General features: G+C 43.3%; 1 protein-coding gene across 1 annotated transcript in view; it reads left to right on the top strand.

The window, feature by feature from the left end:
- LOC119656053 (sodium- and chloride-dependent glycine transporter 1) overlaps positions 1-23,303 on the top strand; it is a 193,504-nt gene that overhangs the window by 68,483 nt on the left and 101,718 nt on the right. The window contains exon 2 of the mRNA XM_038062318.1: positions 20,609-21,206. Within this exon, the coding sequence (XP_037918246.1) occupies positions 21,129-21,206 (78 nt within the window). The 5' untranslated portion in view covers positions 20,609-21,128. The remainder of the gene's footprint in view (positions 1-20,608; positions 21,207-23,303) is intronic.

The following is a 23,303-nucleotide window of genomic DNA, read 5'->3' as shown; positions in this document are numbered from 1 at the left end:
ATAACAAATTTAAATCGATGTCAACGAGCCAGAAAGCGGAAACTTCCCAATCAGATGTAGGACGTTTTGTTTTTTCTTTCATTGAAGACCGAATCTAGCTTCCCAGTTTACAGCTCGCAAAACCCGTCTGCAATGTAGATGGAACTGTTATATATCACACCATCCACATGGAAACACGAATTTGTGTGGTCTACGTTGTGGCTCCCAGGGTAAGTTAGCAACTATCTGCATATAGCAACTCTTCTTCTTCTTCTCTTTCTTCAGCCTTTGTCTCGTTCACAAGTGGGGTCGACTCGTCGTGATCGGCTTCGCCATTTGGCTCTATCGAATGCCTGATCTGGGTGCAATCTCGGGGCTTTCAAATCCCCATCTAGCGTATCAAACCACCGTTATTTAGGTCTGCTATTTGGTCGTTTACCATCGACTTCGAAGTTCAGACCAATCTTGGCAAGTGAATTCTCGTTAGCACGAATTGCGTGACCATACCATCGAAGACGTGTCTCTCGCAACTTTTCCACGATCGGTGCAACCCCAGAACGATCGCGGATATCCTCATTTCGGATGTGATCTAAACGTGTGACGCCACTAGTCCAAAGTAGCATCTTTGTCTCCATTACCGCAAGACGCCGTTCATTGTCTTTTATAGTCGGTCAACACTCAGAACCATAGAGAGCGACTGGATATTTAAATATAAAATATCGTATTTTTCATAATTTCTAGTTGTATATTTTTGAAGAATGAGGCCTGTCCTACATAAAACCTCTTAGCCCATCACTTCACTTTCAGATTGGTGGTGTCAGAGCAAAGACCTAATTTATAAAGTAGTAATCAAAGCCAAACACGAATTCAAATAATGTCCTTTGCCGAACACGGGAACTTCATAATTTTCACAAACACAGTTCACAATAACGCTAATCGAATTTGCTTCCGATAGGTAAAGCCGGACAGATGATTACCACAGGAATCATCACAACTCTAATGAATGGGCAAGTATGTTAATCCTTGACTTAAATGCCTCTAATCTTGGGTACGGTAGTATCTATTGCAACAAATCCTTTGAAAGAGGAGGTGTTTAAATGGAGTACGTTACTCCCTAGTATACTGATAACAATCACATAGAAGGACATCTCAATAATTGAGCGCTGGTCAGCACACTAGCTGCAGCAGAGGAAATGGAATCACAGGATCCACTTATGGAAAGGCTATCTATTTTCCCAAAAACAAAAGCGAATTGATATCGGCGTCAGTCTCTCGATCTCGCTGCCACGGGCTCAAATTTTGGTTCGTCATCGATGTTCATATCCAATTTTCTGTTTGCTCCTTTGCTGTAGCTTTATCACCTAAACAGCATTAAATTTGAAAATTGTAAATTGTTATGATTATCTTCTCGAAGACAGACAGACAGACAGACTGACACTGACTTGATTCTAATAAGGTTTTGTTTCACACAAAACCTTGAAAATTGCGGTTGGATCCGAAGTCCGGTCTTATTTGCAGGCTGGACTTTTCGGCGCATTACTTTTCTTCTCCCCTCGGCGAAATCAAAACTGTGACTGCCTTCAGAAAGGCTATTTCTTCGATAGCCGACACGCCGGAGAAAACAAGTCGGAATATCAGGAGCTGGTGCTTCGGGTATAAAGGTTTTGTGTTCATCTAATGTGAGAAAAAATCCAAAATAATGCTTCGCATTTTTTTCAAACTACAAGATATAAGTGCATATTACAGACATAGATATTATGCTCACCTTAAACAAACAAACATTGCCTATTACCGAATACTGTATTCCATATACATGTATATAAATTGGTCGTACGCATATTTCTGTTTTACTCCGTGCACAAAAGCATACGTATGTACATATACAGTACGCATATTGAATACCGCTGACTCAACGCACAGATATATCTATCTGAATTAGGCACTACCTCAAAGCTTCATTATTATATATAAATATATACATATGTCTGTTTCGAGTAATTGATATGGATATATAAAACTATTGTAAAACGAAATGTTTCCCTGAAATCCTCCATTCATGTCAATTTGTTGTGGTATTGACGAGTTGATATGTTATGATGACGTCATTCACCTTTTTGAATGCACGAAATTCACATAAAATGTATAAGTTTCACCTTCTATATCTTTGTTAATAATGGGCGGAATTCTTTCAAACTTTCCGAAGTTATTCCTTATGTTATCCCTTATGCTGCCGTTTTGTATTTCTAACATAATCTTAAGGGGGTTCCCGGCTCAATTTCTAAAATATGGAAATATGTTATTAACAAACTTATTTGTGGATATCTCGGAATGGGATTCATTTTGAGGCGTTAATTTCGTTTAGATTAAGATTTTTGGGTTGTTACAGTTTCTGAAGGTCATATTTTGAGCCCTTACTATTCATTTCTCATCCAATTTCACATATTGGACCAGTTTCAAAAGTACTAATTGAGCCCTTTTATTTGATACCCCACATGGCACACAAAACATTGAAAAAAGTTACAGAATGGAAAATGGTGATGGTGATATCTGAGCGACGAGCTTTGTTCCTTCATCTTCAGAAATAAAATCTACAAATCGTATTCTTCACCTTTCTACTTAAATAAGTGTAAGAAGGTTGGGATCAAACATTAATGAATGAACTCTCAACAAATGGCAGTTGCATTTTAATTGCTTAATCAGAAGATTGTCCCTATATTTTCCAATGGGTTTTTCATTTTTGAATTTCGTGGGCTTCCTAAAAGACCACGATTCAACGAATGGATATATAAATACTCCTTCGCTGGTTGTTGCAATTCCAATTCTCAAAGTTGTTTGTATTATGGATTTTTCCGTATTATACGGAATTCCCAGTATTTAATCTTGCCACCCTCTGGTTGAAATATTGTTAAGATATTTTAGTGTGGTCAGCTCAATAGTGGCTTTGCTATTTGAAGCGTAACCCACATATTCGTGGTGCTACGCGACTCAGCTCCAACAGCACCTTGGGATGCTTGATAATGACATCCTAGTTATGATCCTAAAACTTCAAAACGGAAAACCAAAACAATTCTGTTACCTTCACAACCTTTACCTCACCAGGAATAAATCGATCCGATGCCCTAGCAAATCCTTTCCCCACACAATCCATCACATCATCATCGCTTCATATCTGTTCATTCAATCCGAGAGATGGCCGATATCGAAACTCCGCTAGGATAGTGTTTGCAATATGAAGTAGTAATTGGCAAACTGTTTGCACAGAGGAATCATCGGTGGAAGGTAACAGGCAATCGATAAAAGCATTGAACACACTATTCAATCTGAAGGACATTCGGGAGTGTGTGGGGGATGTGTATCCGTTTTGAAGGGAGTAAATATATTACATGACCGAGCGTAATATGAAAAGCGGAAAGCTAGCGTCCAGAGTAGATGGGAATCAATGATATCATAGGTTTTGCTTCATTACCCTTTGAACGGTGCAGTGCGAGTTGTAACATTGGAAACTATTTGTAGTAACGACTAAGACGCGAACTGATTATAACATACAAGGGTACGCAATTCATACAATATGATTCAATCGGAAGATATAAAAAGACACCGAAAGAGGGTGTGCCTGGGGATATCAAACAAATGGACCAGCCATTTAGTGTGAGAACAGCAGTTAATTCTCATACAAAAAACAAACACTTATTAAAAATTCGTTAAAAACAAAACCTTATTAAAATCGGTTCGCTATCCGTCTGCCTGTCTCTCGCATGCAATTATCTCAAAAACTATTGCGCCGATTAACACGAAACTTGGTGGGAAATCAACGGAATATTTTCTAAGTGGGTGCCTCGCCTATGTACGCATTAGACATCATTAGATTTGTGGTGGTGATATGCTCCAGCATCACATCCCTTAGTGGAGGTCCTTCATATGATAAACGAATGTGGAATATTCCATTAGACGGTAGAGTTGAGTACAATGCGCCACTACGGTTTGAGTGCAGAGCCTTTAGGCTTCGTCTTCCCCGTGCCTCATACTCAGACTTTTTTTTGGGGGGTTAGGGTAGGTGAATGCATTTACGCACACAGTGTTGGACTCCCGATTCGGTATATCGTCGGACTACCAACTAAACATCTTCCCATCGTCAGAGAGCTAGCCTGGAACCGTTTGTCACATTATTTCGGGCTAGTCCCCGAACTCTCTCGCCTTGCGGAGCCTTCAAATCAGGGAATTCCTTTCACCAACGGGAGGGGAGAGGAGGAAGGGAACTGTCAGTTCAAGGAACCCCCTGCCATCCGGCTCCTTCACCGGTCGAGCGCTATCTTCTTAGCAACCAGAAGGGCCCGAACGTAATGGGCAACACGGTTCCACCTGTCAGCAGTCCTCAGCATCTCTGCGACAATGTTGTCTGGAGAGAGATCCCCTGTGTTTAAATAGAGTTGCTGACGAACCCCATCCTACCTTCCACAAGAAGCTATGGTGGTGGTCGTCCACAACTCCACTGCAAAACACACAATCCGGAGAACGCGCCTTTCCAATCTTGTGCAGGTAAGACTGAAAACCTCCATGCCCACTTAAAAATTGGGTAAGGAAATAGTCAGTCTCACCATGCTTCCGATTCAGCCACGCACCTAAGTTGTCGATGAGCCGCGCAGCCCATCTGCCTCTAGTTTTATTTTGCCAAGAGAGCTGTCACTCGTCTAGAGTGTGTTGCCGTTCTTCGCGAGCAACCACCTCCCTTGGCTCATCTCCCTTGCGCTTGTATATGGCGCGACGCTCCCTAGCAAGAAGGGCAACGGGGATCACTCCCGCGATCACCATCACGGCCGGTTCAGAGACAGTGCGGTACGCAGACGCCACCCGTAAAGCTCCCCGTCTGTGTACTTGCGCGAGGCGTTTACGATATTCCTCCCTGTTAAGAGCGCCAGCCCATACCTCTGCGCCGTGGAGCAGGACAGACTGCGTTGAACTCATCAGGAGACGTCGCCTACTAGACGTAGGACCCCCAATGTTTGCCATTAGCCTACTTAACGCTGAAACCCCAGCCACAGCCTTGTTCGCTGATTGCTTTGATTTGCTCAGAAGAGCTCATCTTTGAGTCAAGAGTCAACCCGAGGTACTTTACCGCTGATTTTGACTCGATTATCGACTCGCTGAATGATATGGGACGCAGGGTCGGAATTCTCTTTTTAGTCAGGATGACTACTTCGGTTTTTTCCAGTGCAAGGTTGAAACCATGAGTAGTCATCCATCCGCTTACCCGTCGCATCAATATGCCGAGTCTGCTTTGCGTCTGTTCGACAGTGCGTCTTCTGGCATGTCGAGTTTAAGCAGAGGTAGCGTTCTAGAGGTCCGGCCCTAGGATGGATCCCTATGCTACCCTCAACGTGACCTCCATCCACCTTTGACCCTCTAGTGTTTCATAGAGCAGGGTCAGGTAGTCCCTCAAAATCCGTACGAGATAGTTCGGCACGTTGAAAGTATTGTCTAGTGTGCCTAGAATGTCTTTCCATCTTACAGAATTAAAGGCGTTTCTGACGTCAAGTGTTACGAGAAGCACCACCCGTCGAGTTCGGCGGCTATGTGCCTCTGCTCATCGAACGGCGTCCACGACTTGCATGACAGCATCAATTGTTGATCTCCCTGCTCTAAAACCAAACTGCCGGGGAGATAAATCTCCGGCAGCGCGTATCGCGTATCGAGTCTACTTCTGATGAGCTTTTCGAGCACTTTCCCAGCAGTGTCAAGCATACATAGTGGACGGTATGAAGACGGCAATTCGGGGTCGCCTTTCCCTTTGTGGATCAGCGCAAGCCTCGCAACTTTCCAACGAGCAGGGACAATGCCCTCTTTCAGGCAAGCGTTGAATGCGCCGAGCAGTAGGTCTGGCCGGTGTTGGAATACCAATTTGTATACCTCTGCTCGAATACCATCGGGCCCTGGCGCCTTCTTGTTTTCATAGAGAGGACTGCCTGTTCCAACTCTTTTGTAGAGAAAAGTGGACAGTCATGCATTTCTTAATAAGCCTTTCCGCTTCAGCTTGCGCCAGAGTAGTCGACAGTCCTCCCACTCGGCTTATATTCGAAACCATTTGATTAGTTTCGGCAGTTTCCACTGTGCCTCTTTCCCCAATTATAGCACTATGCAGTATCGTCTGGGTTCCTATCTGCGTTGCAGGTGCCGCATCATTTTGCGAGTCTTTCTCTCCGTCTGCGCGTCCCGATGTCTCGTCAGGTATTTCAGCCGTTGTTGCGTACTTCGCTGGGCTCTGGCGTGAGCGGTGCATTTTCGTGCTGCGAATAATCGCAGCCAGCTCACTCTCCATTTTCACTATCTCCTCGTTTCGTTCGCTTTTATTCTCCATTTGAGTTGTTTACCAGCGCATCGTGTGCAAGGGAGCGGGCCGCAATAGTCAGGAACGGGTATACCCTCGGGGACACAGTCCCTACCCCAGTTCCCTGAGGCCTGACCTACGCTTAGCTGATCCCGGAATTCACGGACGGATCAGCGCTCGCTCGGGGCAACGCGGTCTACTAACACCGGTTCAATGCACACTACCCGACCAGGGTCCCGAAGGGCTGGCTCCTGATACATGCCACAATCTTGGCAGAGCTAGGCTCATATCACCCCATCGACGTCGACAGGGAGTTGTCGACGGCTCCGGGGACTCCCAGTGTGTCCCGGCGTGTATCGGTCATTAGCAGTTCGCTCTTCACCGAGAAATTTTCTCGAGGCTACTTCCTAGGACGCAAGTATTATGCCAGCTAAGGGGTCAGAACTTCTTACTCGGGCACCTCGGGGACGCCACTCCCCGTATCGTAAACGACCCGTGAAGGATCGTTGACGATCCCTCACACTTACAGAGGACAAACAAGTCCGACTGAAGATGAACACCAGCAAAACGAAGGTAGTCAGTCTGATTGGATATCGCACTCTTACTATTTGCATTAATGGGCAGAATACCGACAGCGTTGATCAATTTGCTTATCTTGGAAGCGTTGTTTTTGTGGACGGAATCTTCAAACTTGATATCGCGCGATGCATTAACAGCGCTAAATCCGTTTGTGCTGCATTGTCGAAAATCCCGTAATGCAACTATTTCAACACCAAATTGCCAATGCTCTCTTTGTGGTACTTTATTGCAGCAGTAAATGGAAGGTGACTCCCACTGCTACTGGAAAACATCAAACTTTCATCAATTTATGTCTGCTTCGTTTCATTTAGGTATTCTGGGCGGAGAGAATAACAAATGAAAAGCTTCAGCAGCGTATGCAGGTGATCACTCTAATCATTAGTAAAATATTATAAGATTAGATCAGATTAACCGATAACTTGAAGCTAATTAATCGTATCATCTGATTCTTAAGGTATGTTAGTAGCGCAGTGTGACGATTTTAAACAAGTTATTCTTGATGCGACTTGATTGTAAGATTGTTTCGATTCGGAACCTGTAGTAGGGACTTCTATCACCAAATGATTGGGGGCAGCTTCTTGTTGATCCGCTTTTATGTAATCCGTTTTGGGCATTTAAGTCACTGACCCTGGATGCCAGCAAAGAAAGTCTCTTGACGATTTACTGGGTGAAGACTACGGATCGAGAAATTCTGAGCCTAGACTGCTTCGTAGAAATGTCTTCCAATATCGTCCTAATGCCTGGGTGCGCTAAATCGTGAACCGCGTGGAACACTTCCTTGCGAAAGGTGGCTGGAATGTATGGCCGGGGTCCCTTTTCCGAGTTTTCGCAGCAGAGAGAGAGGTTCGGGCAACTCCCGAAATTTGTATTTGGGGTTTGGATTTGAGGCTCTGAAGTACTGCGTCATCCCCCTGCGCCTTGGCGATAGCCGAGAAGTCGAGTGAGGCGGCGATGTTAACTTCGGAGACACGCGACAAAGCGTCAGTAACCATGTTGTCCTTGCCAGACACCTGCTGGATGTCTGACGTAAACTGGCTTATAACGCTCAGGTGCCGCAGCTGACGAGGGGACGCTTCGTCGGGCTTTTGTTTCAAAGCATACGTTAGAGGCTTATCGTCCGTGAACACTGTGAACGGCCTGCCTTCTAGGGAGAAGCGGAAGTACTTAATGCTCAAGTACGCGGCGAGCAGTTCTCGATCGTAGGTGCTGTAGTTCCGTTGAGCGGGGTTCAACTGTCTGAAGAAGAAGCTCAACAGCTGCCTGACTTGGTTCACCTTTTGGTGAAAAGCAGCACCTACTGCGAGATCAGAGGCATCAACAAAAACGGCTAGGGGTGCATCTTGCAGAGGAAATGCCAAGAGTGTAGGGTCGGCCAGTTGTTGACGGGATTTGTCAAACGCGCGGATAGCTTCTTCAGACCACACGATCTCTCAAGTGTCCTTTGTTTTGGGGCCAAACAAGTACGCGTTCAAAACGGACTGGTGTTCGGCGGCCTTGGGCAGGAAACGAAGATAGAAATTTAGCATGCCGAAGAACCTCCTCAACTCTTTCATTGTCTTCGGACGCGGGAAGCTTGTAATTGCTTGCACCATGTCTGCGTCGGGCTGTATTCCTTCAGGGGAATGGGGTGGCCGAGGAATCTCACCTGTGTTTGAAGGAATTTGCATTTCTCAACGTTTAAGACTAACCCGGCCTCAAAGAGACATTGAAAAATGCACTCGAGATGGGCTAAGTGCTCAGACTCTGAGGAAGAAGCGACCAGAACATCAACGAAATATACGAAACATAAGTCGAGATTTCGCAGGACTGAGTGAATGAACCTTTAAAAGGTTTGTGCCGCATTTCGCAACCCGAAAGTCATCCGTGTGAATTCGGAGAGTCCAAAGGGTGTGCATATTGCCGTCTTTGGAATGTCTTCTGGAGCTATAGGGATTTGGTGATAAGCCTTGGTTAAATCCAGCTGGACGCTTCAGGTATGAAAGGTTTCATGTATTTCTTTTATAAAACATTTGAGTGGACGTTTGTCCCATTACAACCTAGCACGTAATATATGCATATATTATGCGAGAATATCCACTTTCGCAGGATTATGACATTCAAAATCTTGAATTTGCACAGAAGCGACAAATTGGACATATTATAAGTTTATCAATAATGGCGCAATTTCCCCCTAACTCTACGTTATGTAATGAAGCAAAATTTCGTGATTCTAGGATGAACATATGGGGGGTTTTCAGCTAATTACTAAAAATTATAGTAACATAATTATTAACTTTATTTGAATAGATGTCGGTACGGAAGGTATTTCGGAGCTTAGGTACCATATAGACTGGTTCCGGAAAGTGCTAACCAAGACCTTTCATTTGATACCTCACATGACTATATTTGACGAAAACAAAATTTACACCCCCTTGATATAACGGTGAGTTTTATCAGCCGATTATCAGATCGTTCGACTTCTTTAAAGGCATCGTGAGATGACCATTGTTACCACGTTCGCGTTCTATTTCGCAGCTTTTGACATCAGACCATCGGATTTCTTGCAGAGCGCAGATATTAATGTGAATTTTCCGAAGAGCTCTTGTTCCTTGTTGCTCGGTCTTTCCACTAACTTACTTACGTCCTGACGTCGTCCATGCGTCAAGAGCCTATGCCTATTTCTTGTCAGGAACGGGGCCCGTCCTGCTGCGTCGACTGTGGTGGACGCCCTAGCATTTTCCCGAGGCTTGTTTCTCGATCCGACCAACTTGTTTGTAACCACATTGGATGCATTTTCTTCGTCGGCCTGTCGCGGGATCTGTCAACAAGAGAGACTAGGCACTTTATTTATTATTTTACTCCTCCTCCTTTACCTGGGCTTGGGACCAACACACTATGTTGATAGCATGGCGGAATTGAGCGTATATACTACTACTTTAAATCTAGTTGCCGTCACATTTTGCTGATGTTGTGGAAAGTCACTGAAAATTATTATACATTTGACGTCGCCTCTTGGTTAGTGGTATGGCGGGAGCGTGCATTGTGCAAGGTGCTAAGTACCTGTTTTTTGGTTAAAAATTTCACGGAATTCTAAATAATGTCCCCGAATTAACTGTCATGAACGGGCCCCAGTGTTCTATGGGTACATTTGAGTTGGACGTGATGGAAGGACTTTTCCTGGCCAGTAATAGTATGGATTTTGGTAAGTGCACTTTACGATGAGTGCTGTGCGGTGAAGGGTAGGATTAAGAAAGCGTCTGCTAAACTGGGGGTCCCTGGTTACTAGGTGGGAACTGCGTAGTACAAGACATGGGGTGGCAAGAGTTCGAAAAGGCCTCTTGACCCACACACAAGACAAACTGGTGCTAATGCAGACACCTCTCCGAAGTCCAGGGAGTCGATACTTTTCAGCTGCATGAATTTTCGGTGAGATGGAAATGTCTTAGCCATTGTGTTTGGGTGACTAAGTGCTAATTAACGGAAGACCCAGTTTTTTCATTCATTGTCCTGGTCTCTAAATCTTTATGGAGGTATGTGTCGCGAAAATACCAGGGAGCACCAGATATGCATCTCAGAGTTTTAGATTGAGAAGGCCTCATAGTTCCATTAAGGATTAAGCACCGATTTGTAGATCAGCAGTTTACAGTTTAGAGTGGTGATTTTTTGTGAAGCATCCACATAAAATTTTTGTACTTAAGTTTGAATTGTTGATTTTTCGCCTCTCCCTTCTGTTTCCAGGTGAGTCTTCTATCAAGGTTTTCCTCAAGTATCGAAAGTTATCCCATTGAGGTATAGCAATGTTGTTAATCCTCATTTAAGGACAATTTCCTTTTCGCAAAGTGAAAGTTGCCTGGACACAGTTCGACTTGTTGATTTTCATCATCCACATTTGAAGCCAGTTTTCTACTTTCCTTAGATGCCATTTCATTTGCAAGAAGCTTTGCGCCTGCATGTGAATTTCAGGTTACGATGTCGTAAGGGATAACCCGCTAACAGGAAAATCGGCGTATAGATAACATACAGTACAGCGCCAAGTGCACTCCCCTGAGGAACTCCTGCTCTGAGCTTACATTGTTCGCTGAGGATATCTTTGTATTTCACTGCGTTTCGTTAAATACGACATCAATAGGTTGTGGAAACAACCAGGGAGAAACCGTTCGATTTTTGTAAAAAGACCTGCAGCCAAAACTTGCCAAATGCTTGCAGAGAGCATTCTTTATTTCTGATGTAATCCGGTGGACAGTTCTACTATAGTGTGCTGTTTTTAAGGTTTTGTGTGAAACAAAACCTTATTAGAATCGATTCGATGTCTGTCTGTCCGTCTGTCTGTCTGTCTGTCTTTTCTTTTTTTTTTTTTTTTCGGCGTTGGAAGGTGGAAAGGTTCAAAACCTACTGCTGGCTCCTGCCACGCAGTTATGTGAGACTTCTACTCACTAAAACCACCTCCTTCTCATTCCACTCTCCCCACGGAACTCCTATCAAGTATTGCATCGCGGGGCTGGATCAGCTTTTAACTGCGGCTCATTATGGTTCTCTCCCTTCCTTGTTTTCGTCGTAGTTCTTCCTGCCTAAGCTGTTGGTGAATAGCTTGCAGTTCCCTTACAACCTGGTTCCAGGCATCCGTTGACTCCAGCATAAACTCCACAATGTTTTCGGGTGTTAAACGCCTGTCTGCGACCGCTTCCATTCTTGTTCGGTGCGCGGTGAACCTGGGGCAATCAAATATGACATGCTCCGCATTCTCAGCCACGTTACCACATCTTGGGCAGCATGGTGATTCGTCGTGACCAAATCGATGTAAATAGGCACGATAACCTCCATGTCCACTCAAGAATTGTGTTAACTCGTGGCTTAATTCCCCATGGTTTCGTTCAAACCATCTCCGAATATCCGGAATGATGCGGTATGTCCAACGACCAGTTTGGGACTCGTCCCATCGCTGTTGCCACCGTTCGATAGATTCCCACCGTGCCAGCTGCCGTCGAAATGCGCTAGACTCTCCAGCTGCATACGTTTTGTCGTAGAGTCGCCGACTTTCCTTAGCCAAGATGTCTATGGGGAGCATCCCTGCTAGTACATATGCCGCTTCTCCTGATGTTGTCCGATATGCACTGCATACCCGGAGTGCACTTAATCGATATGCCATTCCCAATTTTCGGCAGTTCACTTTGTTATTCAGAGCAGTTGTCCAAACTGGAGCTGCGTAGAGTAGCACGGAGCTGACTACCCTGGAGAGCAGAAGACGTCGACTTTGTCTTGGCCCACCAATGTTCGGTAGTATCCTCGAGATCGTTGTAGCGATGGAAGACGCTTTAGTTGCGGCGTACTCAATGTGTCTTTTGAAGTTGAGTCTTCTGCTGTCTGTCTGTCTGTCTGTCCGCCTGTCTGTCTGTCTGTCTGTCTGTCTGTCACAGCCGATTTATTCGGAAACGGCTGGACCAATCGTCACGAAAATTGGTAGGAGTATGTAATCTACCGTTCCCTTTACATGCAGCAACTGACGCCATTTTGTGTTAAGTTTAAGGGGGGGCTTCTCATACATGTGAAAGGAGGGTGCAAAATTTTTTTTCACAGAATGTAGCCATGTGGGGTATCAAATGAAAGGTTTCAATTAGTACTTTTCGAAACTGGTTCAATATTTGATGTTGGCTGAAACATAGGGGAGTCAGGGCCCAAAATATGACCCCCAAAAAGTGTAACAGGTCTCGTTCTCAGAACCTATCCAACCGAAAAATCTGAAAAAAATCTCGGTAGTGCATCTCTACGAAATCTAGGCCTCAAAATATATCCGGTTCTGATATCTGCACAAATAAAGTTAATAATAGTATATTTCCGCATTTTAGAAATTTACCCGGCACCCCTCTTGTCTTCATCCCACAAGTACAAAATTTGGCATGCGTATAAAGAAGAACATAATGCACAATTTGGTGAAGTTTGAAGAAAATCAAACTATTATTAACAAAGTTATAGGGGGTAAAACTTTACAATTTTTTGTGAATTTCGTGCACTCTACAACCTGCATGACGTCATCATCATATATCAATTCGTCAATACCACCACGAATGAATTGGGTGGAAAAGGATTATTTTGTTTTAGATTTTAAGTCATTTGTATGTGAATATCAATTATTTCAACGGGACGTGTGTGTATGTAGGTATATAATATATGCGTGCTAATGGACTTCGCGGGTAGTGCCTAATTCAGATAGATATTAGAAGTAAATCGGAAATATGGGTACGATCAATCTATATACGTGCCTATATGTGTACAGTATTCGAAAATAGACAGTTTGTTTGTTTAGGGTGAACGTAACATCTACGGCTGTAATATGTACGTATGTCTCGTAGTTTTGTAGCTCTATACGGATAGAAAAATGTTAGTTGAAATTTCTTAGATAAGATGAACACAAAACCTTTATATCCGAAGCGCGAGCTTCCGGTATTCCGACTTGTTTACGTATGAGACAGATAATGCTTCGTTGCCAGTCTTCTAATATGCTTGGTGGTGGCAGCATTTGTCAGTCGTCTTCCAACTCGCCGATATTTTGGTTGTTGAGCAGTTCATCAAAATACTCAACCCATCGCTCCAATATGCCCATTCTATCGGAAATCAGATTTCCCTCTTTGTCTGGGCAGGATGAGCATCGAGGTGTATAAGGCTTCATCCTACTGGCTTGTTAGTAAAACTTCCGCGCCTGGTGCGGTTGCTCCCTGTACTTTTCGAGTTCACAGACTTGTTGGTTCTCCCAGGTTTCTTTTTTCCGTCTGTGAAGTCGCTTCTCCGCTCGACGGAGTTCGTGATAAGTCTCTGTGCGTGCCCGCGTTCTTTGAGAATGCAGCATTTCTCGGTATGCAGAATTCTTCATCGCCCAACTAGCCGTCTCGAAGTATCTTTGTGGCCATATCAATGATAACGTTCTTCAGCTGATTGTGAAGATCATTTATTGATTCTTCATCTCTAGGATTTATGTTGACTGCGGTTATTGCGACATCCATTTCGCCCGGTATTCACTCTCACCTGATTGTCAGAGGGGATTGTAGGTGGTGTCCTAATTCGAGCTCGGAGCACCATGCCAACGAGATAGTGGTCGGAGTCTATATTGGCTCCCTCTAAGTTTTGACATTCATCAAGACTTAGAGGTGGCGACGTTCAATCAGCACGTGGTCAATTTGGTTGAAAGTGGTCCCGTCTGGGGAGGACCACGTATGTTTGTGGACCGCTTTCCATGCAAACCAGATACTTCCAACAACAATTTCGTACGATACTGCTAGCTGAATAAACCACAGTCCTTTATCCGTTATCATTTGTATCGCTATGCAAGCTATGGGACCCAACGTATCGACTGAATACGGGCTACGTCCCTATTTGACTGTTGAAATCTCCAAGTATGATTTTGGTATCATATCTGGGACAGGCTTTAAGGGTCCCCTCAACTGCCTCGTAGAAGGTATCCTTCTCCGACTCTGAAATCGCCTCTGTAGTTGCGTGAACGTTTATGAGGCTTATATTTCTAAACTTGCCTCGCAAACGCAGCACATGGTTTACTAGATGGCCGCTATATTATATGGTGTAGCGGCTCTTCTCCAGGAAACCGGTTCCTGTTCATCGCATCACTTACATCAGCCCTATATTGGAATAGGATATCGGCTAGCTGCTCAGCAGCATTCGGTCTGTAGAGGGAGCGCACGTTCCATGAGAAAATGCGCAAATCGTTAATCCATTGTCATTACCAGGTTCGTCGTTGTAAAATCCATCCTGTCCGAGGCTCCTTTCGTGGCTTCGTAACATCGGTTTTCCATGTAGGGTTACCAGCTCTACCCAACCCCCAACCTGGAGGACAGTTGGTATATTTTGTCCCGTTGTCAGTCGCGGGAGACTCGCCTTCATCCTTCCCCGTCCGCAGTTTTTCATAAAGAAAGAACTCCCAGCGATTACCGCGTGGAGGTGGAAATAGAGTTTGGTAGTAGAGCTGTTGGTATTGGTTCAGCAGGCGTTTCTCAGGTTTTATGCTCTATCGTGGGTACCAATACGCGCTTCGCCCTCGGACTTATGCTACCCTTTGACCGCCACAACCTCGGCAGATGCCGGATTTTACACTAATGCTAGCACTAAGTACCAAGCATTTAGGCTCGGATGACCCAACCTATTTAAAAGATAAAGGGGCTTGATTGGATGCAAGGTTTTCAAGGGTCACCTTACATACCACATTGTGCCTGTTCGTGTATTGCACCGGTACCATAACAGTGCATCCAGAAATGAGATAGTCCAACGTCTCTAACGCTGAACGTTCTCCACCCGCTGTTTCCTTATGACCTTTTTAGATACTCTGGTGGCAACCACACATCCTGAATGGCACACATATCATAAATCCCTCCGTATCAGCAAATAGCTTCCCAGCACACAGTCATCCGTTCGACAAATTCAAATCGATAAATGACTGCCAAATACGATTCACGTGATTGCCGTGCATTGACTTCACCCCAATCAGAGGATTAAAAGATCGATCCTACGATATTGTAGTCCCCATCCGCCGCTGGACGTTTTCCAGATTCTACCGCAGCAATATTCTGAACGCATAAGGCAGTGAAGGGATAGCGAATATGTTCAGTGTGCTTACTTTATTCTTTCCCCAGAGATGCGGTTCCAACACCAGCTTCGCGGGTCGTAGGAATTCAAACAGCAAAGCATCCTTCAAATCACCAACTCGAGCATGGGTTCCTGACAGAATTCCTAGGTACTTATAGAAAATTGTCTCAGTCATAGCTTGGGTGTGAAGGTCACCAATGCTATGTCCGGCATGCGGCATGTGATGACCTTTGCGGATGGCTTGGATTCGACATTTGCTAATCAAAATTCCATCCGAATATCTCCGCGAAACATATCTACTATTTGCAACAGGTTTCTAATGTCATCAGTCATCAATACCAACATACAACTTAATGTCATGTAAGTACATCAAGTGTGTCAGTTCGCACTTAGTACGTAGCCCATATTTTATTGCGAAAATATGTCTTTTAGCATCAAGCCATGAAAGGGGTTTAAATGCCATGAAAAACCAAAGAAGTAAAAACGAATGCCACTGGAAGATGACCCCCAGTACGCGGATAGGTTCTGAGGTGTTGGTACGCCCAGATGAATGCGGTGATAAGGCGGTATGCCAAAAACTTTATGAGTTTCAGGTTATTACATCTCCTGCTTCTGACTACAATGACTATTCCATGTGGAAAGCAGCAAAAAGAAACAATAGGCCAACGTGCAGAGTGTCCCCCAAAAAATACCGCAGGAAATTAGGTTAAATGTAGTGACGATAAAGACAAAGCATTTGTAGCCCACTTGGAAGAAGTATTATATGTATTGCAACCAATCGATCTCCAAACGCCATTTGAGCTTCCCAAATTTCCAATTAGCACCAATAAAGACCCTCAAGCTGCTGTGATATGTCTTCAATGCCATGTTGAAAATCGAATATTTCCAAAATTGTTGGAAAAATGCAATTGTAATAATGATTTCAAAACTGGAAAGGATGATACTTCACTCAAATTGTACAAACCGATAAGCCCTCTTCCCACAATATCGAAAGAATTCGAAAAGCTACTACAGAAGCTATTGCCCATTCAGATTTAAACAAGTCGGAATACCGGAAGCTCGCGCTTCGGATATAAAGGTTTTGTGTTCATCTTATCTAAGAAATTTCAACTAACATTTTTCTATCCGTATAGAGCTACAAAACTACGAGACATACGTACATATTACAGCCGTAGATGTTACGTTCACCCTAAACAAACAAACTGTCTATTTTCGAATACTGTACACATATAGGCACGTATATAGATTGATCGTACCCATATTTCCGATTTACTTCTAATATCTATCTGAATTAGGCACTACCCGCGAAGTCCATTAGCACGCATATATTATATACCTACATACACACACGTCCCGTTGAAATAATTGATATTCACATACAAATGACTTAAAATCTAAAACAAAATAATCCTTTTCCACCCAATTCATTCGTGGTGGTATTGACGAATTGATATATGATGATGACGTCATGCAGGTTGTAGAGTGCACGAAATTCACAAAAAATTGTAAAGTTTTACCCCCTATAACTTTGTTAATAATAGTTTGATTTTCTTCAAACTTCACCAAATTGTGCATTATGTTCTTCTTTATACGCATGCCAAATTTTGTACTTGTGGGATGAAGACAAGAGGGGTGCCGGGTAAATTTCTAAAATGCGGAAATATACTATTATTAACTTTATTTGTGCAGATATCAGAACCGGATATATTTTGAGGCCTAGATTTCGTAGAGATGCACTACCGAGATTTTTTTCAGATTTTTCGGTTGGATAGGTTCTGAGAACGAGACCTGTTACACTTTTTGGGGGTCATATTTTGGGCCCTGACTCCCCTATGTTTCAGCCAACATCAAATATTGAACCAGTTTCGAAAAGTACTAATTGAAACCTTTCATTTGATACCCCACATGGCTACATTCTGTGAAAAAAAATTTTGCACCCTCCTTTCACATGTATGAGAAGCCCCCCCTTAAACTTAACACAAAATGGCGTCAGTTGCTGCATGTAAAGGGAACGGTAAATTATATACTCCTACCAATTTTCGTGACGATTGGTCCAGCCGTTTCCGAATAAATCGGCTGTGACAGACAGACAGACAGACAGACAGACAGACGGACAGACAGACAGACAGACAGACGGACAGACAGACATCGAATCGATTCTAATAAGGTTTTGTTTCACACAAAACCTTAAAAAGGAGATATCACACAGTGTAGCAATTATAGACGTATCACGTTGCTGAGTACCATCTATAAGATATTCTCCGCTATCTTGCTAGGCCGGATAGTCCCATACGCCTAGAACATCATTGGTCCATACCAAAGTGGCTTCACTTCAGGCAAATCAGCAGCAGATCAGATTTCCTCTCTGGAAAAACTGTTGCAATATGCACATCAGTTGCACCATCTATTCATCGACTTTAAGGCCACCTATGATAGCATAGCCACGGAAAAACTGTACACGGCCATGAGAGAAATCGATATACCGGCGGAGTTGATGGGACTGATTAGGCTGACCCTGGCCAATGTGCGAGGCCAGATAAAAGCAGCAGGATCACTCTCAAGACCATTCGACATCAATAACGGTCTACGACAAGGGGATGCCCTATCATGCGTCCTCTTTAACCTGGCCCTCGAGAAAGTAGTCCGTGATGCTGAGGTAAATGCAAGAGGAGCGATCCTATTTAAGTCCACCCAACTACTGGCCTATCCTGACGATATCGACATCATGGGAAGAACAACCCGAGACGTACAAACTCTTTTCATCCCGATCGAGCAGGCGGCCATTGGGGTGAGATCTTGAGCCGCACATCAATGAAGGCAAGACAAAGTATATTGTGGCAACTTCAGCACCAAAAATCAACCAACCAACAACATCAAACCGCATTGATCAAACGGGAAGAATAAAGATAGGAGACTACAACTTTGAGACCGTTGACAATTTCTCCTATCTAGGGTCGAAAATCACAACCGATAACAGCTACGATGATGAAATCCGCGCACGGTTGTTGACAGCCAAAAGAGCCTATTTCAGCTTACCAAAACTGTTTCGCTGGAAATGTCCCACTATAGGGTCAAATATTTTACTGTACAAGACAATGACCTTGCCAGTCCTCATATATTCCTTGGAGACTTAGGTTCTTAGCAAGAAGAATTGCGAACTCCCTCCTCCAAAGAATTTTTGGCCACCTACATGAGGATGGACGATTCCGTAGTCTACATAACGACGAAATCTATAAGCGATACCATGACCGTCTGGTTGTGGATAAAATCCGGCTCAACAGGTTGCGGTTGGCGGGTCACTTAATCCGTATGGATGAGGATGATCCAGCTCGGAAAATCTATAAAGGTAATATCTATGGTAGAAAAAGAGGACGAGGCAGACCCTGTCTGAAATGGAGCGATGGCGTAGGTCAGGACGCCAGACAGCTTTTAGGGATATTGAACTGTTGGATCTCGGCGCAAAACCGGGATGTCTGGAGTTCCTTATTAAGGCAGACCTAGACCGGATACCGGTTGTTGCGCCGTTGATGATGATGAGATTTTATGATTAACAATCACATTCTAATTTTTAAATGCGTTTCTCGAAATTGCATGTTAAAAATGAGGTGCCACCATCGCCTAAAATCTATTCAATGAAAATCTGTCAAGTGTTCACAACTTATTCAGAACACGGTTCGCAAACTAGGATAATTGCGATTCATCGGGCCGTTTTTTATACATTAAAGAAACTGTGAAAAAACACCAAAATGCACGTAAAAAAAGTTTAACAAGACACCAAAAACTTGCCTTTCAATATTTTTTAATGATCCTAGTTTGCGAACTGCGATAAACTCCATACGTTAAGCCACCGTTAACTTGTTTCTGTAGGATGGGCATAGCGCTCTCTAGTGTGGCACCTGAGAATCAGGAGGATGGGTGTATTGCTCCGTTCTTCAATATCGAACTATGATATGGGTCTGGAAAAATTGTTACCCATGTTCAAGATATTAATAAACATATGGTGAAAAATTCGCAATCGTATTTTTTTTCAGTTCTTCATGATAAATTCCTAAAAAAAAAACAGTCTTCACAAGGGATAACCCACTTAAAAGTTTCACCTGACGGAGTAATGTTAATGCAGGGTCCTCCTCCTCAGTTTAATCACCAGACGAATTTTATAACTTCTGATAGATTCATTTTATTAGTTTATTCGAATATTTTGGGTGAATTCTCAATCCCAAACTCACCGGGCATTCAGTATCTCAGCAGCATTTGCTCCCATCGCTCTTTGAATGTTTCCGACCATTCAAAGTTTGCGGTTTTATCTAGCTCAATTATAATCTGCTGAATCATCCCGAATCCTGAAACCTCTTTGAATTATTAAACCACCCTCGCAATTACGTAATTCTTCGATAGAGATTTTCCCAATTTTCCCAATACGCAAAAATTAAATGTCATGAACAAAACAGTTTGCCACTTTACAGCATCTTGAACATGCTTCCAATTAACACATTTCCTCATTGTTCAAAGCAAACAATCTTGTTCCACTTATGCTGCTATTATTATGATAGGATGCTGCCTTGAGTTGCAGTGAGTTAATCGATAAAAACCCATCAAACGCTCTTTCTCCAAGGTTCTGTCCGCAGCTTTCCGACTGGCTCTGCTTCGCAGTTCGCCCCCTGGTTTGGCTCACCCCATTGGCTTTGATGTTGCAAAATTCATCTCCTGATACGGAGCCGATACGTTCCCTTTTATCAGAAATGCATAATTGCAACAAGATGTACTCACGATGGCGGCTTATCTGTCAGTTAAACCCTTTATATTTCAATGTGTTTCGACAATGTTTCCTTGAGCATGAATGTGATTGGAATATGAAGGAAGTGCGTGGGGCAAAACTGGGAGATCAATTCTGATTAATTTCCCTGCATGTGGTGGGTGCCTAGAGGGTTTGTTCAATTTTTCCTGAACGGACAATCAAACCCTCAGATTTTGATATGATCGGACTTCAGGTGTCTTCCCCGTGCTGAGCTCTAATGATTACTTCCATAATTCAATGTGGAGGAATGCTGACTGACGGCAGACGAAGTGGAAACATTTCAAACTTTTTGATAAATGGCTTTCTTATGATTTAATGCTTTGCAACTTTTCCCATGTAACTAAAGTTGTTTATTTGATCTTTCGCAGGTTTTAGCTCTATGAACGTCTCCCTGGAACGATGGGGTGATTTTGAACGAAAGCATATGCAACTGATTTTCGGTGCATCTGAGAACAATTAGAGCGCGCCCCAGTAAATCATGAGTGACGTCAGCAGATTGGGAAAAATCGCGCCTTCTATTAACACGTTTAATTGCTCATAATTAGACAAACACTGCGAAGTGCTCCAAGGAAAATCATTTCCATTTTTTCATGCCGCTTTCGGTTTGGTCTTGTTAATGCGATTTTTGCAATGTTCTACTTCCGCTAACGACCTTTACGATGTGCGGAAAAATTATGGGCCCCGTTGAACAAGATTAAGAAGTTTCCTGTGATTCAGTTCTGGGTGTGATGTGAGTGCTGTCGATTCAGTGCATTGAAAACGCGATTAATGAAGCTGGGAAGTGGTTTGGCCTTTGAGGAATGCCACGCGAGCACGCTTGTGAACTTCGTTGATTTGTAGATTTATTCAGTACAATCGGTTCGAGCGGAGTAGATAAATTCCACCGCGATGCCGAAGAAAAAGAGCAAATCAATTAAAAGGAACAAAAACTCCAGCAAGAGCCTCGATTTGGATCTATGGGTAGAGGTAAGTGTGGTGATATCTTTCCCCTAAATAATTAAGAGCTTTAGGTTTTGTCCTACAATCACCTGAAAATTATTAGCATTTCTTCCCTCTGGCCAACCAGTCCGGGACGGTGGAGAAAACTTGCAATAGCACGCGTGGACGCATTTTAGAAGTCAAACAACAATATTTGACCCAACAACATTTTATTCAGACAAATCTGACATGAAATCTTATTAGAAACCTTCCTAAACAATCTGCGACTAAACATACTGAACTTGAACTGATATAAACCGATGAGGAGGTGGCACGACAGAGGCATCAAAAATTCCCAGTGCTCAGAACCTAGTGCAATCAACGCGACGGTCGAACGGAATGCCCCGAACTAATTCGGCATATTTATTAGTTTATGCATAGTTGGATTTCCGTTAGTGGGTGTGATGCTACCCTCTGCAACTGGAGTATATTAGCTCTAAAAATCGGAGTATTCTCGTAGGAAGCGCTTCGTGGATCCCATTTCCTTGTTACAGGATTGACGCGTATATCCTTCTAATATTCCTATTCTGAGCGTATACCTAGCTAGTCAGTTAAGACCAGCATGTCTTCCTACTTTTCGTCAAAATAATTTTTGTAGTATATAAGCAAATAATCGAACTTTTGTGGGCGGCTGGAAATTGTTTCTGCGGGTAATGGCGTGTCTTATACTATGTGCCAACCGACCGTGGTGGTGAAGTTTTTGTACCAGGTATTTTGCACCCGAGTCAGGCCAGGGCCCCTAAAGTTATTCAAACTGTTTACAGCTTGTCCAACCTCCTCTTCTGTATTATGTTGCGCTGGTAACCCACAAAGTCTACTGTACTATTCTCTTGCTGAGGTCACTGAAAACTGTACTTCCTGGACACTCTGATGGAATTCGTTCAGTGATCTGAAAAAGCTCCGCTGGTTCTTCGAGCACCGTGCTGTGCCGCACCGTCATAAGTAGGAGTATTTAAGCCAAAAACTCGGACGAAATTCGAAAACAACCAGTTTTTATAAATTCACTTTTAACATTTTTTGTTATATAAATATAGTAATCCGTTCAACGAAGGACAATAATAAAAACGGCGCACAGCCACCCCTCCCTCCTGACGGTCAGTCTGAACTTAGAGATTGCCGAAATCGTACGTGCTAGTTCTGGGCATCGCGTTTGTTTGTTGTTTAGTTTGTGCATCGGGTTACTCTGTAATATAGCTTTTAAATCGTTGTGTGGATAGCAAAGTAACTTTTGAAATGGAAATGGGAGCTAGTTTACTTTTATATAGTTTTCGAATAAATATTAGTCAGATAAGATGCACTAGAGATATCTAACAGGTCGAGAAACCGGAAGTTGGGCGCTTCGGGCATAAAGGTTTTGTAATAATCTTATGTGAGAAACATACGTGCAGATTTTTCATTCGTACATAGCAAAGAATACAAAATATTCCTTCATCTTTTGCCCAACTCCAAACTCCGGTGGTCATCTAAATAAAGAAACATCGCCTATTACCGCATCCGGATGCATACATATATATGTATGTACGCAAGTAAATTGATCTAAGGCATTTCCACTTTACTTCGTGCACAAAAGCATACATGTATGTACGTAAATTAAAAACCGCTGGTACCAACGTACACTACCGTATTGGTTACTACTCATAAGCTCTATTAGCACACACATATATATACACGTGTATGCCTCGAGTAATTGACGCTGATAGACAAATAACTATGAAATGCCAAAAAACGAAAACATAAATGTCCTTATGGACTCCACCGTTCATATAAAGTTCACTTATATGATGACGTCATACACGTCTTAGAGCACAATAAATTTACGTGAAATGCAAAACTTCAACATTTGTCCCGTTCACAACCGGGGTCGGCTCGTCGTGATCGATTTCGGCATTCGTCTCTATCAAATGCCTGATCTGGATGCAATCACGATGTTTTTAAATCCCCATCCAACGTATCAAGCCAGCGTCGGTCGGTCTTTTGGTCGCTTACCATCGACTTCGATGTTCAGACCAATCGTGGCAAGTGAATTCTCGTTGGCGCGTATTACGTGACAATACCATCGAAGGCGCCTCTCTCGCAATTTTTCCA

Source organism: Hermetia illucens, chromosome 4, assembly GCF_905115235.1.
Source record: "Hermetia illucens chromosome 4, iHerIll2.2.curated.20191125, whole genome shotgun sequence".
Classification (NCBI taxonomy): domain Eukaryota; kingdom Metazoa; phylum Arthropoda; class Insecta; order Diptera; family Stratiomyidae; genus Hermetia; species Hermetia illucens.
Note: the sequence above shows the minus strand (reverse complement) of the source record. Positions and strands in the feature narration are given on the sequence as shown.